The sequence below is a fragment of the Sus scrofa genome, chromosome 4, assembly GCF_054392235.1.
Source record: "Sus scrofa isolate SSC_HxYL_T2T_F1_AM1 chromosome 4, Sscrofa_HxYL_maternal_Yorkshire_Landrace_v2.0, whole genome shotgun sequence".
NCBI lineage: Eukaryota > Metazoa > Chordata > Mammalia > Artiodactyla > Suidae > Sus > Sus scrofa.
Window position 1 is genome coordinate 15523896 of NC_139386.1, and position 16358 is coordinate 15540253.

Sequence of the window (16358 nt, forward strand, 5' to 3'; positions counted from 1 at the left end):
TCCCAGTGGATTCGTTAACCACTGCGCCACGACGGGAACTCCCAGAAAGCAGTAATTTAAAGAGGATTTGTTACTAGCGTGGCAGAACCCTTTGGAATCTGCTACTGTCTTGCTGTCTTCCTTCTGTCAATGACTCTCAAGAGGAGATGTTTGGGGTATGGACCTGCATTTGCCAAATGGCTTTTCTCTCATCCTTCCTTGTTTGGGGATTTTTTTTTTTTTTTTGGATCCCCTCTAAGTGTTTTAGAATTCTTTTATTCTAGCACTCTCTCTTTTTCTTCCCTCAATCAGAAGCAGCCCCTCTTGTTTGAAAACGGTGAGTCATATGCTTCTTCAGGGCACTGTGCCAAAGTTAACGGCAAAGATGTAAGTCTTAGGTTATCAAAGGATGAGACAGAACCTCTGGAAAAGTGAAGTCATTCTTTCTTGTTCACGCACTACATTGGGGGACCCCCTGAATGCCAGGCACTGTTCTATGCCCTGGGGACTTAATGATTTAAAAAAATAGGATCCTTGGAGTTCCCGTCATGGCGCAGTGGTTAACGAATCTGACTGGGAACCACGAGGTTGTGGGTTTGATCCCTGGCCTTGCTCAGTGGGTTAACAATCCGGCGTTGCCATGAGCTGTAGTGCAGGTCGCAGACGCGGCTTGGATCCCACGTTGCTGTGGCTCTGGTGTAGGCCGGTGGCTACAGCTCCAATTAAACCCCTAGCCTGGGAACCTTCATATGCCGAGGGAGCAGCCCTAGAAAAGGCAAAAAAAAAAAAAAAAAAAAGAAAGAAAAATAGGATCTTTGATCTTCTGGAGGAGCTCCTGTTCTTGGTGGAGGAGACCCTCTCTCCTGCCTCCTTTGTCTGCCCCCCTCCCCCGGAAATATTTTGTTTTTGTTTTTGTTTTTGTTTTTCATTTTTAAAGTTTTGTCGAAGTAGAGTTGATTTGCAATCTTGGGATCATTTCTGCTGTACAACAAAGTGATTCAGTTATACGTATACACACATCCATTCTCTTTCAGCTTCTTTTCCCACATACATTATCACAGAATATTGGATAGAGTTCCCTGTGCTATTCAGCAGGTTCCTGTTGACCCTCTACTCCATATTCTACGGTACCAAACCCCCAATCCCCCACCACCACCCCCTGCCCCCTTTGGTCACCTTAAGTTTTGCAAAGTCTATGAGTCTGTTTCTGATGTGCAAACACTCCTCTGGTTTTGTGAATCCAGATTCAAGGTCATAGGAGGGACCCAAAAGTGGTAGGAGACTAGGGCACCATCAAAGTATTTTAGCACCTATGATTGTTGTTAAATCTCATCTTTCTGAATTCCATGTGGATGGGGCACTGTCTGACTTCTGAGGTGTGGCTGATTTCTTACCCCTGTAAAAAGATCTAAGGTTCTGATTGGAGTTCCCGTTGTGGCTCATTGGTTAACGAATCCGACTAGGAACCATGAGATTGAGGGTTCGATCCCTGGCCTTGCTCAGTGGGTTGAGGATCTGGCGTTGCTGTGAGTTGTGGTGTAGGTTGCAGACGCGGCTCGGATCTGGTGTTGCTGTGGCTCTGGCGTAGGCCGGTGGCTACAGCTCCAATTTGACCCCTTGCCTGGGAACCTCCATATGCCATGGGAGCAGCCCTAGAAAAAGGCAAAAAGACAAAAAAAAAAAAAAAAAAAAAAAAAGAGAAAAAAAAAAAAAAGATCTAAGGTTCTGATGAACCGATAGTCTTGTGTTAACTTACCTATTCTCCCTGAAAAAGCCAGGGCTTCCTGACAAGCTGGTGTGGTTGCTGGAAGCCATGGAGATGTAATTGTGGGAGAAACTGGAGAGAAGGAGGGTATGTGGGGTGAGTCTGGAGCAGAAGAGAGGTAGTGCCATGGCTGTCTGAATTAGTAAGGAAGGGCAGTGGGCTTTTCTCACAAGTGAAGTCATGCTTTCCGATCTAGGTGGTCTCAACCACTCTTTAGTACCATGAATGACCCATGTCAGAAGCATTCAAGTCCTATGATCCAGAAATCTTCCTTAAAAATACGTATCTATGTACTTTCTCATGCCTATTGAGACATCTTGGCTCCATCAGCAATGACTTGCACATAAAGCAAGTCAGGAATACTTGAAAACCAGGGGAAAAAAAGAATATAAAGCTTCTATCCATTCTTGTCACTCCTTGACACATCTATAACAGCAGAACTCTAACTGTAATTACAATGCTTTATTGAATGCCTGTTTTGTCCCAGGTTCGTTCTTTTCATGTCTGTCTGTCTGTCTGTCTGTCTGTCTGTCTATCTATCTATCTATCTATCTATTCTATTCTATCATCTATCTATATCTATAACTATCAATGACAAGCAAAGTAGATCGCCTCAGAAATTAAGCCAAGGAAGTCAAATAATTTTCCCAAGGTCATAAGGCAATAAGCCAAACAACTGTCATTTGAACCAAGGTCTGTTTGACTCCTAAGCTCATGCTCTTTCCATCATAGCAGGCTGCCTCCCAATTGCCAGGTAATTGGATGGAAATTTTCTGAGGATCTTCTCAGCTCTAACAGGAGATGATTCTATGATTGTGTTCATCATTGCCACCTAAACGCATGTGTCTTCTTGAACCGTAGTTTCCTCATCTATCAAATGGCCAGAGGCTCTTTAACGAAACTTGACTCTAACTTCTAGGTTTCAAGAAAAGGCAGAGTTAGAGCCCAAGGTGACCCTTCAAGACTTGATGGCTGGAAGAAACCCAAGAAGCCAGCCCATAGCTCGTGGCAGAGGGGCTTCCAATCTACTTATTTCCAGAGGTTTTTCAGAGATGATCTGGGTTCCACTAAGCAGTGTATTTATCTGTTAGGAGCCTCATTCAGCTCCTCTATACCTGACAGAGAGTTAGCATAAGAGTCACTAACCAACTAATGGGCTCCAGAATGGTTGGAAGAGAGGACAAAAATCAGCAGAGAACAAGTTAGGACAAGCGTGAAAGGATCCTAGGTGCCTTTTTTCTCCACTGTTTGATGATAAGCTCAGCCACAGTGCCGTATAACTTGCATGGTGATGTGTGAATACCTTCTTCCATTTAAATCATCTGACAACCCAGCTAAATAGATGACATTCTAATTCCCATTTTACAGTTCAGGAAGCAAAGGCCTGATGATGTTTGCTAACTTGTGTTTCAAAACCAGGATCTGTACCCTGGTCTTCTGTTACCAAATGCCATCCTCTGCTATTCTTTGTGTCCAAGTGGCCCCTTCCTGTGGAAAAAAAAGCAGCAGCCTATTTATTGAACAATGAATTGATGTGCCTTTTCTGAAATGTTCAGGAGGGACCCCCATAATCATTGCCATGGCTCTGGCATTAGAATATATTTTTCGTGCTCTATATAAAATATTGAAAAACACACTTGCTATCCAGAAACATAATGTTTCATGAGAAAAGCCAGATACCAGAGGGTGGCTCAGGGGGTTAAGGGCCCAACATAGTGTCTGTGAGGATGTGTGTGTTTGAGCCCTGGCCTCACTCAGTGGGTTGCATTCCCGCAAGCTGCAGCATAGGTTGCAGATGCGGTTCAGATGCAGTGTTGCCATGGCCGTGGTGTAGGCTGGAAACTGTAGCTCTGATTCGACCCCTAGCCTGGGAACTTCCATATGCCCCAGGTGCAACCATAAAAAAGGAAAAAAAAAAAAAAAAGAAGACGCCAGATACAAAAGAATATGTGATATGTCATTTCCTTTCCCTCAAGAAGGAAACAGACATGATCAATTGATGAGGCCAGATATCAGAATGGTGGTCAGGACAGGGACACAAGAGGTCTGGGTCCGTGGAGAAGTTCTGCTTCATCTACGTGCTGATGGGAGTGTTGGGTTCATGAGAATTCATGATCGGCACACTTTTCTATAATGCGTATTACTCTTTTTTCTATGTAAATATATTTTAAGAAAATTGGTTTTTTTAAAAAAGGAGGAGTTCCCGTCATGGCGCAGTGGTTAACGAATCCGACTAGGAACCATGAGGTTGCAGGTTCAGTCCCTGCCCTTGCTCAGTGGGTTAACGATCCGGCATTGCCGTGAGCTGTGGTGTAGGTTGCAGACGCGGCTTGGATCCCGCGTTGCTCTGGCTCTGGCGTAGGCTAGTGGCTACAGCTCCGATTTGACCCCTAGCCTGGGGACCTCCATATGCCGCGGGAGCGGCCCAAGAAATAGCAAAAAGACAAAAAAATAAAATTAAAATAAAATAAAAGGAACCTATTTTTGACTTCCATCTAATAGCCGGCCTTGGGTAGCTTAAGGAATCTTATAGCGTAGCATAGTGCAGCATAAGAATTGAGTGGGTAGGATTGGATGTAGACACATTTGCATCGAAATCAGGTTCTAGCACTTACTAGCTGTGTGAATTGGGTGAGTTACCTGCCCTCTTTGAGTCTTACCATTCCAGGGATGTTAATAGCATGTACCCCTTAAGGCTGCTTTGAAAAATAAATGATGTAACACCTATACAGTGCTCAACCCACTGCTTGGTGAACGGGGAACATTTAGAAATTTGTAGTTGTCATCTATAGCACTATTTAATGGACAAAGACAGAACTTAATGAAAAATTTATTCTGCCCATTCAGAAAACTCTCAGCAAAGTCCCAAGAACCTGTATTCCCAACACAGAAAAAATGCAAAGAAAAAAAGGGGGCAGAGAATATGAAATTTATTCTGCCCTGGGCACAGGAACTGTAAGTTAATATCGTGAAGAGCCTTGTCCTCAATTCACTGCCCTGCCTGAGTGGTCACAAAGCACTTATCTGGTGTCACAGAGGCAGCAGGAGGAAGGTGTTTACTGACATGGTCTGATAAATGCGGCTTCTCATTCCATATCTCTCCACGCTGAGGGTTCCATGGCCATTTCAATTATCAGTATTCAACCAAGCACCAAGTAGAGGTCTTAAGCTAATCATCTCCTCCGAATATAATTTTAATTTAGAGCTAGAAAAAAGGGACAACTAGAGAGACTCTCTGTAGCCTAATGACATCTACGGATGGCAGAAACTGATAAAGAAAGGTCTTGAAAAGACTGAATTTGTTGTATCACATCCATTGCTTATGGGTTCGAACTTCACTGAGCCTGGAGGGTGGGTGCTGGGGGAGGCTGAGAAGTGACTGGGATCAGGTTGGACCTGCCTTCTTCAGCAGTAAGTATTGCTTATTAAAACCCAGGTCTGATAAGCCCAAGCTATCAGACACAACTTAGAATAGATTTACAAGGAGATCCAGCTGAATAGCATTGAGAACTTTGTCTAGATACTCATGTTGCAACAGAAGAAAGGGTGGGGGAAAAATGTAATTGTAATGTATACATGTAAGGATAACCTGACCCCCTTGCTGTACAGTGGGAAAAAAAAAACCAAAAAAAACAAAACAAAACAAAAAAACAAAACAGGTCTCTGAGTTCCTGTTGTGGCACAGCAGAACTGAATCGACCTGTATCCATGAGGATGCGGCATCGATCCTTGGCCTTGACTAGTGGGTCAGGGATCTGGCATTGCTGTGAGCTGTGGTGTAGGTCGCAGATGTGACGGCTCAGATCCCGTGTGGCTGTGGCTGTGGTGTAGGCCAGCAGCTGTAGCTCCGATTGGACCCCTAGCCTGGGAACTTCCCTATGCCGCGGGTGTGGCCCTAAAAAGCAAAAACCCCACAGGTCTCACTCGTATGAGATGAGACATTCCATACAGTAATGGTGGGACTGTGAGCTGGTAAAATCTGGTAGGAAGAAGAATACACACACATACACATACACACGTGTACATGCCCACATACACATGTATGTTTGAGTGTGTGTGCATCACCATATATAATCACACTCTGGACCTGAGAATTCCATTTCTGTGTAGCTAAATTAAGGAAATAATTCATAATTCAGAAAAAGCTTTAATGCACAATGCATAGTCATTATTCTTTGGGATGCTCAAACTGAGGTATTTGTCACCATGAGAGGTCCTAGACTCATCTTGCCCCAGAACTGGAATCTGCCATTTCTCCAAAGATGCCTGGTTTATTTTAGTAGGAACTGGTATTTAGAAACCATAGTCCAGGTACTGGGGTCTTTTTTTTGCTACTGAGTGATTGTACCTCTAGGCCCTTTCAGTGAACAGGATTAGAAAAAATATTTCTAAATTCATGAAGCCATGACGGTACAAAGGAAAATAAAGCAAGGGGAAAAAAATTCTCATTTCCCTCCATTAGAGGTAACTTTTACACTAATACTTGATTTAAAAACTTGGTATTTAATGTAGAAAATTAAGTATTTATCCTATATATACTCTTAGGGAATAGGTGGCAACTATATTTCCATTTGATGAGAGAAAGCTCTTCTTAACACATGAATGCTAAATAAATGAAAAAGAATGATATAGTTAGATAGACAGATAGGTGATAGAAATAGATAAATAGATGAAAATGGTGAGGGAACTATTCAAAAATAAAATAGACCAAAAATATATAGTGAGTAAAAGCAACACATCGACTACAACTGAATCTTGGTAACAGCAACAAAAAAAGTAGCTATAAAATATATTTTGAGGACAATAGAGTATCCTTTTTATACATGGGTAGATGAATATGATACAGATATCAAATTAAATTAGGCAATCATTATTAACTTATATGTGATGGTGGAATCATGATTTTGTAGGAGGATGTCCATATTCTCAGGAGAGGCATATTGAAGTGTTGAGGGGTAAAGTGTCAGAATGTCTACAACTCACTCTTAAATGGTTCAGCCACTGTGTGTGTGTGTGTACTGTATTTACATATCTACATATATAGACAAAATAAATGTAGCAAAATATCAACAAATGTTAGGAACTATTGTGGCTCAGTGGGTTAAGTACCTGACTAGTAGCCATGAGGATGTGGCTTCGATCCCTGGCTTTGCTCAGCGGCTAAGAATCTGGCATTGCCACAAGCTGCAGCTTAGGTCACAGCTGCAGCTCAGATCCAGCCTTGCTGTGGCTGTGGCCTAGGCCAGCAGCTGCAGCTCCAATTCAACCCTTAGTCTGGGAACTTCCATATGCAGCAAGTGAAGCCCTAAAAAAAAAATGTTGAATCTAGGTGGTGGGTATATGGCTGATCACTGTCATATTCTTTCAAATTTTCTGCATGCTTAAATTTTTTTAATGAGTATATGTGGAAGAAAAACATGTTTCTATTCTGAGAATACAAAGGGTTCATTATAATATTCACAATAAAAAGTAAGGGGAATGCTCATTACAACAAAGAGTAAAGCAAAACAAACAATACCCTATTTTTAACATAAATGATCATTACTACGTAAAATTAACCAAAATCTATACATATTGGTATTTACCAAAACATTAACAATAGTTTTCTTTGGGCAACGTGCATAGGGGCACTCTTTCCTCCTTCCTACATTTTTTGTGTCTTTCAAATTTCCTATAAGTGCATATTATGTAATTTGTCTTAGAAATGACCTTCACGTGGAAATACCTCTCCCTCTGCTCCTGGAGAACCTGAACTTGCCATGTACTATTCAGATGATTTGTCTGTCTACCAGCCTTCTCAGCTAAGCTGTGAACTTCCAGATGGCAGGAACGTGTCCTACTGATTGTTGTACCTCTAGCTGTTGGCATAGGAGCGAGTAGCCATAGTTAAATGTGTACAATTGTTTTTCACACTAAACTGGAGGCAAAGACATCTCCTTTATTTGTTTGTTTGTTTAAGGCCGCACCTGCAGCATATGGAGGTTCTAAAGCTAGGGGTGAAATAGGAGCTGTAGCCAACTGCCTATGCTGCAGCCACAGCCATGCGGGATCCAAGCCTCGTCTGCCACCTACACCACAGCTCACGGCAACGCCAGATCCTCAACCCACTGAGCAAGGCCAGGGATTGAACCTGCATCCTCATGGATACTAGTCAGATTCGTTTCTGCTGAGCCGCGATGGGAACGACGAAACCTCCTTTTATGTATTTATTTATTTTTTTTGTCTTTTTTGCCATTTCTTGGGCTGCTCCCTCGGCATATGGAGGTTCCCAGGCTAGGGGTCCAATTGGAGCGTGGCCGCCCAGCCTACGCCAGACCCACGGCAACGCTGGATCCTTAACCCACTGAGCAAGACCAGGGATCGAACCCACAACCTCATGGTTCCTAGTCGGATTCGTTAACCACTGAGCCGTGACAGGAACTCCCAAGACCTCCTTTTAAATTGTAGTTTTTATGCTCTTGGGACTCACCTGGGCTACCTAGTTGTAGACTTTGCAAGACTAACCTGTAAAAGAAACTTTCTGCTCTTTGTCTCCTAAAGGAGTGATTTCTTTGAAGGTTGCTTTTAGCAGGATGATGCACATTAAAGGCATCGTGCAATATGTTTCATGAACATGTTCAGTTCATATTCCCTTTCCTTCTCCAAAGGGTACCCATTCGTATGCAAATCCACTTGGAGCTGTTTTTCACTCACTATCCATATTCCACGCCAGGAGCTGTGGGATCCAAATGCCCTAAATGACACTGCTTGGGTGTACGGATAGGCAGCTTTAAAAAATAAGCCTGGCAGGTGGTGGTATCTATAAACAAAGCCCCCTTGGCTGCTAGTAATTGGAATAAGAGGGCAACGATGTTCTGAGTGCTGGCTCCAAGGAACAGGAGGGCAGTTCACGCAGAGCTGGAATCAGAGCATGTGTTTTCTGGAAACACACCTGGAAGGCACCCAGTCCAAACTATGCATTTTACAGGCATAAAAAGTGCCAAGATTAATAAACAGAAACCTCAATTAAAATAGAGTCGAGAGGCCGGAAGGGGGAGCGCTCATGCCCTACACTGCAGCGGAGCCCAAGAGGAGGAAGAAAGACCTTCTCTTCCTACCTGGCAAGAGCTCAGCCAATGAGAGACAGTCACCCCCCAGCCAGGGAAAAGTCAGTTTACTATCGTGCTTCCAACTTCCTTTCCCCTCTATAAAAGCTTCTCCTCTCTATTTTTGCTGGGGATTTGCGTGTGGCTAGCTGGGATGGCAGACCTCAAGTTGCAATTCTTTGTTGAACCCAAATAAACTCACTTTTTTGCCAGAATGATAACTGGATGCCTATTTGTTTTAGGTCAACAAGACTTATACTTGGAGAGGGGACGTGCCAACCCCGAGGCAGAGTATTCTGGGCTCATTCAACTTTCTACCAGGCTATCAATGTTTTAGCTTCCTCAGTGTGGTTACTGGTTACTTGGGGCAAAAGAGGATGTGGGGCAGCTGGATTAAACCGCTACTGCAGGCCAAACCAGCAAGACTTTCAGGGCCAGGCTTCAACCAAGAGCTGCCAGAGCGAGTGAGGATGAAGTCAATTCTTGTTTTCCCTTTAGGATGTGTAAGGACAAAAACGCATTAAAAATAAGAGGCTTATTTCTCCCTGTAGAAAATAAGCTTAGCGATGTCCTTCCCCTTTTCCTTGGAGCATTTATTTTAGAGAACTTGTCATTGTAAGCCCTTTCTTTTCTCTTTGAACAATATGTAAATTCTTTTGAATACTAGGTAGGCCTTTTGTCTTTAGTACCTAGGAAAGCCTTTCTCAAGAACCTGGGAGTCATCTCTTTGAAATATAAACATTGAGTTCCCTGGTGGTCTAGTGCTTAGGACTCAGCACTTTCACCACTGCAGCCCAGGTTCAATCTCTGGCCTGGGAACCGAGATCTCACTTCTCGCTGTAGCCAAAAACATTTTTTTAATTAAAAAAAATTTATAGCAGAAATTGGCACAACATTGTAAATCAACTATACTTTAATTAAAACTTTTTAATGAAAAAAATTTTACAGTGGAAATTGGCACACGATTATAAATCAATTATACTTTCATTTTTTAAAAAGAAAAAGGAAATATAATGATCGAGGGGGATGACACCCCCTCTCTCAGTTTCCGTGGGTGTCTAGCTCAAAGGTGCCCTTTGGGGCCAATTCTCTAGTTTTTATCCCCTTTCCAATACTGTCCCTTGACCGGTCACATAGGCTGCCCCCCTCCTTGCTACTCTGCCCCCAGCTTTCTCAGGCCAACAACCGCCAGTCAGAACAAACCTGAAGCCTTCCCTTCTTTTCACTCTAAAGCTTCCCTGTTCCCAGACACAGGCAAACACAAGTGATAGGGGCTGACTCCTTCGCTATAGTGAGCTCTAAATAAATAGCCTCCACTTGTCCTCTCCTGGGTAGTCTTGTTTTATTTCCAGAGTTCTGAACACTTACTGTACATTAATTCATTTATTTGCTAAAAACCCCATGAGATATGTACATAGTATCAATCCCCATTTTGTAGATGTGGAAGCTGAGGCCCAGCGTAACTTGTGTCATGTCACACAACTAGTCAGGAGAGAACAGGACTCAGACCCAGGCCGTCTGCTTCTCCATTCCTCGGTCTTAGCCCCTGCGAAATCCTTAATGTGCTCGGAGAAAACAGACAGTCACAACCAAAATACTGCTTCGTCGCCTCACCACTGTGTCTCAAAGCAACTTCTCTGCATCCTCTGACCCCCCATCATTCAAATCTTCCTGTCTCCTCTCCTATTAGGACATAGCTCTCGTTTCCCCTCCACTTCCCCAACATCATCCAGTTGTGGGAGAGGGGTGTGTGTGTGTGTGTGTGTGTGTGTATGTATTTTAGTTTCTCCTACACCCTGAACTCATTCTCACCCCAGGACCTTTGCCTGCGGTCTTTACTTGGTGACCAATGCCCTCCTTCCCATTTTTCTACAGATGGCTCTTGACTTTTCCTTCTTTAGGTCTCAACTGCAAAGCTGCAGAAAGGCTTCCAGCTACCATATGGATGGAAATATCTGCCTTGGATCAGCTTTGCTGTAGCACTTCCCAGCCCTTGTTTTAAGAATTTGGTTTCTCGGTGTGACTGTGCACTTATGTGTGTCCTTCTATCTTCCCTGTGTGTCTCTCTTTGACACTGGACTCTAAGCCCCATGCTGGCAGAGACTATGTCTGTATGTCTCATATTTTGTCTCAGGGCTTATTATTTAATAGATGCTCAATAAATATTTGTTGAAGGCAATGAAGAAATAAATAAATGACATGGAAAAGAGTCTATTAGGATCGAATGAAATAACAGGAGGGGTCTGAATATATTTTGCAAACGCTGAAGGGCTATAAAAATGTAATAGATACCTGCTATTATGTCATCTATACATAATCACTGCCATTTATTGGGTAGGAGAAGGAATTATATCAAAGAATAAGAATTCGAATTCAGGACTTGGCAACTCTCATTTCCTGACTCCTATTACATTCTGACACCTCTGACCAGTGGGCAGTTAGCCACTCCAGGCTCATCACGCTCATCATAGTTCCTCTACTGGGAGTAGCCATGCATCCTTTGCTTCATCTAGAAAATGCCTTTATCATCCTTTGTTCTTGAAAAATTCATGCTCTGCCCTGCTTGGCCCCTCAGCATCCTCAGAGAGAACTAATCTTCCCCTCCTCTCATCCTTCCCCATGTCATTTACATTTTGTTTCATGGGGACTGGACTGTTGATGCATCATGCCTCTCCCTGGACTCTGAGCTGGTTGAGAGTAGAGACCATGCTTACTTCATACCTGAACTCATCCATTCATCAATCACTTCACTGGTTGAAATCTATTAAGGGAGGCTCAATGATTAAGATGAAGTCTGGAACGGAGTATATAGACTGAGTGTAGTAAGCCCTAATTATGAACTTGGGAGGAGTAAGGAGAGTGGGCTTGCCTGGCACCTCATTCTCTTGATCTAATCTCACCGAGAGGGGGTTGAATTGAGAGTGGTGGGAAGAGAAAACCTCCTAGAAAACACACGAAAACTAGACACCATGGAGGCAAGCCAGCAGCTGCCATTTACCCAGTTAGGTTCGAAGGGAATCCCTGTCCTGCACCCACTGAGCCCCTAGCCAGCCAGCCAGAGAAATGGGTCTCTATCAAGACCTGCTATGGTCCTGACCTGGGTTCGCCTTTGCCACTGGGCACTAGGAGCAGCAGAAAGAACGCACCTGCCTCAAAGGAGGACAGCAGAGAAAAGAGGCCACCTCTGCAGTCCCCGTCCTTTTTCTCAGCCTCACTGATCACTAGAGTCCACCACTCTCCCTTACAAAGGAGCAATGAGGGGCTGAAAGAAAGGGCAGGAGAAACTTTCTTCCCACTCTTTGTGAAAGGTCTGAATTCCTGCAGCATGTGCCATATGGGAGGGACCAAGCTGGCAAGGCAGGGAGAGGGGTAAATGGCTCTCATCTCAGCTCGAGCATCCTCTCGAGGGAGTGGTTCAAGGACAGATCACTTTTTAAATTGAGTCTCATCTGAGGGTGAAGGGATGAAGCAGTGGCATTAAAATTGCACATTAGTAAGGACCTTGTGTGTAATTTCAAGAAATGTTGAAAAAAATTACTGCCAGGGGCAGACATTCAAGCCAAGAGGATAGAAACCCATCCCGCCATCGACAGCTATTAAATCAAATATGCTGAAATATGGAAGGCTTAATGCATTGATAAATTTTTCAAAATTCTCGCTTCTCAGAACCGTTGCCCTAAAGGGCTCTATGTCATTTCAAGGCACTCGACTTGAGATTTACAAGATGACTCACTTCAAGAACATGAGTGTATGACTGGGTCACTTTGCTGTACAGCTGAAATTGACACAACACTGTCAATCAACTATACTTTAATAAAAAATAAAAATAAATAAACCACATTAAAAAAAATAAAGAACATGAGGTCCTCTTCCTGCCCCACCCCTGCCCCATCCCCTATAGCTGTCACATACCGTGAGTTCTTTGCTTTTAGAGAAAGGCCACCAGCCCCGCACACGCTTTTGCTGGAATATGGAAATCTTGTTCTCCTCGCTTGCATTTTCAAACTTGGTGAGATCGCAGGCTTTGGCAGACTTAGCCGCCCGGGGAAAACTGTTGAGGTTCATTTCCAGGGAGCCTGTGAAGAGAGGCCCTTAACTGTTCTAGCAGGGCTTGAAAAATTGTCACCATCCTCAGTCACTCCCTGCCCCACCCCCATTAATCCATCCATCCACTCACCAGTCATTCAATCGGGACCCCGTGGGATCAACAGCATGTGTTAGGGATTTGGGGGCACACACAGGACCAAGATGTGTTTGGTGCCTTTCAAGCATGAATAATGTGGCAGTAGATAAAGGACAAGGGCGAAGCCACTGTATGTCACTTTCTTTTTTTGCTTTTCTTCTTTCTTTCATACATCTTTTTTAATTAAAATATAGTTAATGTACAATGTTGTTCCAATCCCATGTGTCCCTTTCAAGCCTCAGTTTCTGGTGTCATCTGCTGGGCCTCTTCTCTGCTCCCTGACTGTGGGTCTGGATTACATGCCTATCCCTTGAGCTCTTCCCTGCCTCAGCCCAGATCAGCCTGTAAGGACCTCCTCCCTACCACGCCTCCCTCTCTGAGTCCATTGAACTTCTCCAGGCTGGGTCTAAATCTTACTGTCTCGGTAGCTGCCCTCCAGTACCTTAGCGGACTCTCAACAATGTATTTTTTCTTAAAATTTTTAAAAAATTTTATACAGTTTTTAAAGATTACTTTCTATTTACAGTTATTACAAACTACTAGCTGTATTCCCCATGTGGTATAAGACCTGCTTGAGCCTGTCTTACACCCAGTATTGTATTTCACCCCCCCCACCCCTAGATGGCCCTTCCCCAATTCCCTCTCCCCACCAGTAACCACTCCTTTGTTCTCTGTATCTGCGAGTCTGCTTCTTTTTCGTTGGGTTCACTAGTTTTCAGCAATGTATTTTCTTTCTTTCTCTCATTTTTAAAAATTTTTAAACTTTTTAGGGCTGCACCGGCTCCAGTTGCATATGGAAGTTCCCAGGCTAGGGGTCGGAATGGAGCTACAGCTGCCGGCCTACACCACAGCCACAGCAACATGGGATCTGAGCCGCATCTTCGAGCTACACCACAGCTCACTGCAATGCCGGATTCTTAACCCACTGAGCGAGGCCAGGGATTGAACCTGCATCCTCATGGATACTAGTCAGATTCGTTTCCACTGCATCACAACGGGAACTCCTAACAGTGTATTTTCAACGAGTGAATATTAAGCAGAGTAAGATAATGCCATGAGAGTTATATCTCTCTCTTTAATAACCTTTCCCTGTTAAAAAAGTATTGCTAACCATGAATATTTAGAGCATGCACATGAGCAAAAAAATAACAGAAGACTTTGCCGTAATCCTACCCCCCAGGTGGACCTCTGCTCTATTTACTAGTTCATATCCTTATGCCAGTCTCTCTCTGGCTGTCTCTGACTTTTTTTCCAATACAGATAAACATATTTTTTACCTCAAGGAGATTTTTGTTTTTAATTTTATGGCTGCACTTGGGGCATATGGAAGTTCCTGGGCCAGGGATTGAATCCAAGCCACATCTGCAAACTATGCCACAGCTACAGCCACATGGGATCCTTTAACCCACTGTGCCAGGGGTCGAACTCACACCTCCACAGTGACGCAAGCCACTGCAGTGGGATCCTTAACCCACTGCACCACAGTGGAAACTCCAAGATTTTTTTCTTTATTCTTACTTTCACTTATTGCACCCTGCACAACTATCCAACTCATTCAGTATTCTAATATTTTAAAAAATTTTCTTTTTGGCCATGCCTGTGGCATGTGGAAGTTCCTGGGCCAGAGACTGAACCTGCACCATAGCAACAACCGGAGCTGATGCAGTGACAACACCAGATCCTTAACTTGCTGCACCACAGGGAACTCCTAAATATTCTAATATTTTAATGGCTGCAGGGTTATAACTTTGAGGGCTTACTATGTATGAAGCACTGTCCTTAGTTTTCCAATTACATTATCACATTTACAGCTCCTAATGCCCTCCAAGGTATGTCATACTCTTCTCCTCATTTTACTAAGGAAAACTGAGATACAGGGCAGACCAGTAGTCAGTTCAAAATTTAACAGCTTCCAATAAAAAGAGTTTCCACCGTGGTGGGAATTCGGCTAGTCACCATCAGGTTGTGGGTTCAACCCCTGGCCTCGCTCAGTGGGTCGGGGATCCAGCGTTGCCGTGAGCTGTGGTATAGGTTGCAGATGTGGCTCAGATCCCGAGTTGCTGTGGCTGTGGCTGTGGCATAGGCCGGCAGTTGTAGCTCCAATTCGATCCCTAGCCCTGGAACCTCCCATATGCCATGGGTACAGCCTTAAAAAGCCAAAAAAAAAAAAAAAAAAAAAAATTTTTTTTTAACAGCTTTCTAGTGCTGGAGCAAAAATCATTTTAAGTCTGTCTGAATATGTGTCTTCCACCAGAGGGCTGCACCACAACTTAGTGAGTCAATCCCCTATTAATGGCTATTTGGAATGTTTCAATATTTTACTATCAAACTTCTTTTTTTTTTTTTTTGTCTTTTTAGGGCCGCACCCGCAGCATATGGAGGTTCCCAGGCTAGGGGTCTAATCAGAGCTGTAGCCACCGGCCTATACCAGAGCCACAGCAACTTGGGATCGGAGCCACATCTGTGACCTACACCACAGCTCCCAACAATCCTGGATCCTTAACCCACTGAGCGAGGCCAGGGATCGAACCCACAACCTCATGGTTCCTAGTTGGATTCGTTAACCACTGAGCCACGACGGGAACTCCTATCAAACTTATTCAATAACATTGAAATCATTATCCCTGTAGACTTAGATCAAGCTCTCCAAAAGCTGGGGCAGAACCCTGCACATTAATATGAGCATGATGAAGCCGCCAGCTTACCCAGAAAATCATCTGAGGACAGCCTTTCAAAATCCCAAACCTGGAGCACCAACACGGCTGGTGTCTTACACTCCATCTTCTCTAAGGAAAAGATGTTTTCCCTCTTGGTAATGACCATTTGCTTCTCTGCTGGGAGATACTGAAACGGAAATAGAAAGCGCCAGTTGAAGTTTCCCTCTCCGGTCAGGGAGTTGTAATGCACGTCGGTCTCCTGCTTGTCGTCCTCCAAACCCTTTAGCCACCTGAAGAAAGACAGAAAGAGAATTAGACATTCAGCGCCCATGAGTCAGGCATCGTATCATCCAGACTGATTTAACTTGTTTCATTGTGGTTGCAGATCCAAGGTTTTAAAATTATGATATAATTCAACTCGGAGGGAAGCTTCTCCTGAATCTGTAGGGATCAAAGGATGGGAAACCCAAACAAGACTCTCATTCTAAGTCAGGCTGGGAATTGTTTTCAGTTGTTCATGGGTAGATCTAAAGCCCCATGCAATACAGGGAATATTCAGGAAGTGTGAAATGCAAGTGTAATCTGAATTTCTTCCACCCTGGGAGCCTTCTTTATAAGGGTGCCATTTCTGCATCCACTCCATAACCTGACATTGCCACCTTACATAGATAAGCTATCAAACCTCTCTG

The 16358-nt window shown here is 43.7% G+C and overlaps 1 protein-coding gene across 5 annotated transcripts in view; it reads right to left on the reverse strand.

Moving 5' to 3' along the window:
• Nucleotides 1–16358, reverse strand: part of FER1L6 (fer-1 like family member 6) — a 188607-nt gene that overhangs the window by 5244 nt on the left and 167005 nt on the right. For all 5 annotated transcript variants that reach the window (XR_014843370.1, XM_085021681.1, XM_021088953.2 and 2 more), the window contains 2 exons: nucleotides 15718–15959; nucleotides 12742–12905 (listed from right to left, as the gene is read on the reverse strand). Coding sequence is in view for 4 of the 5 variants with exons in the window: in XM_085021681.1 (XP_084877807.1) it covers nucleotides 12742–12905; nucleotides 15718–15959 (406 nt within the window). In the remaining variant the exon portion in view is untranslated. The remainder of the gene's footprint in view (nucleotides 1–12741; nucleotides 12906–15717; nucleotides 15960–16358) is intronic.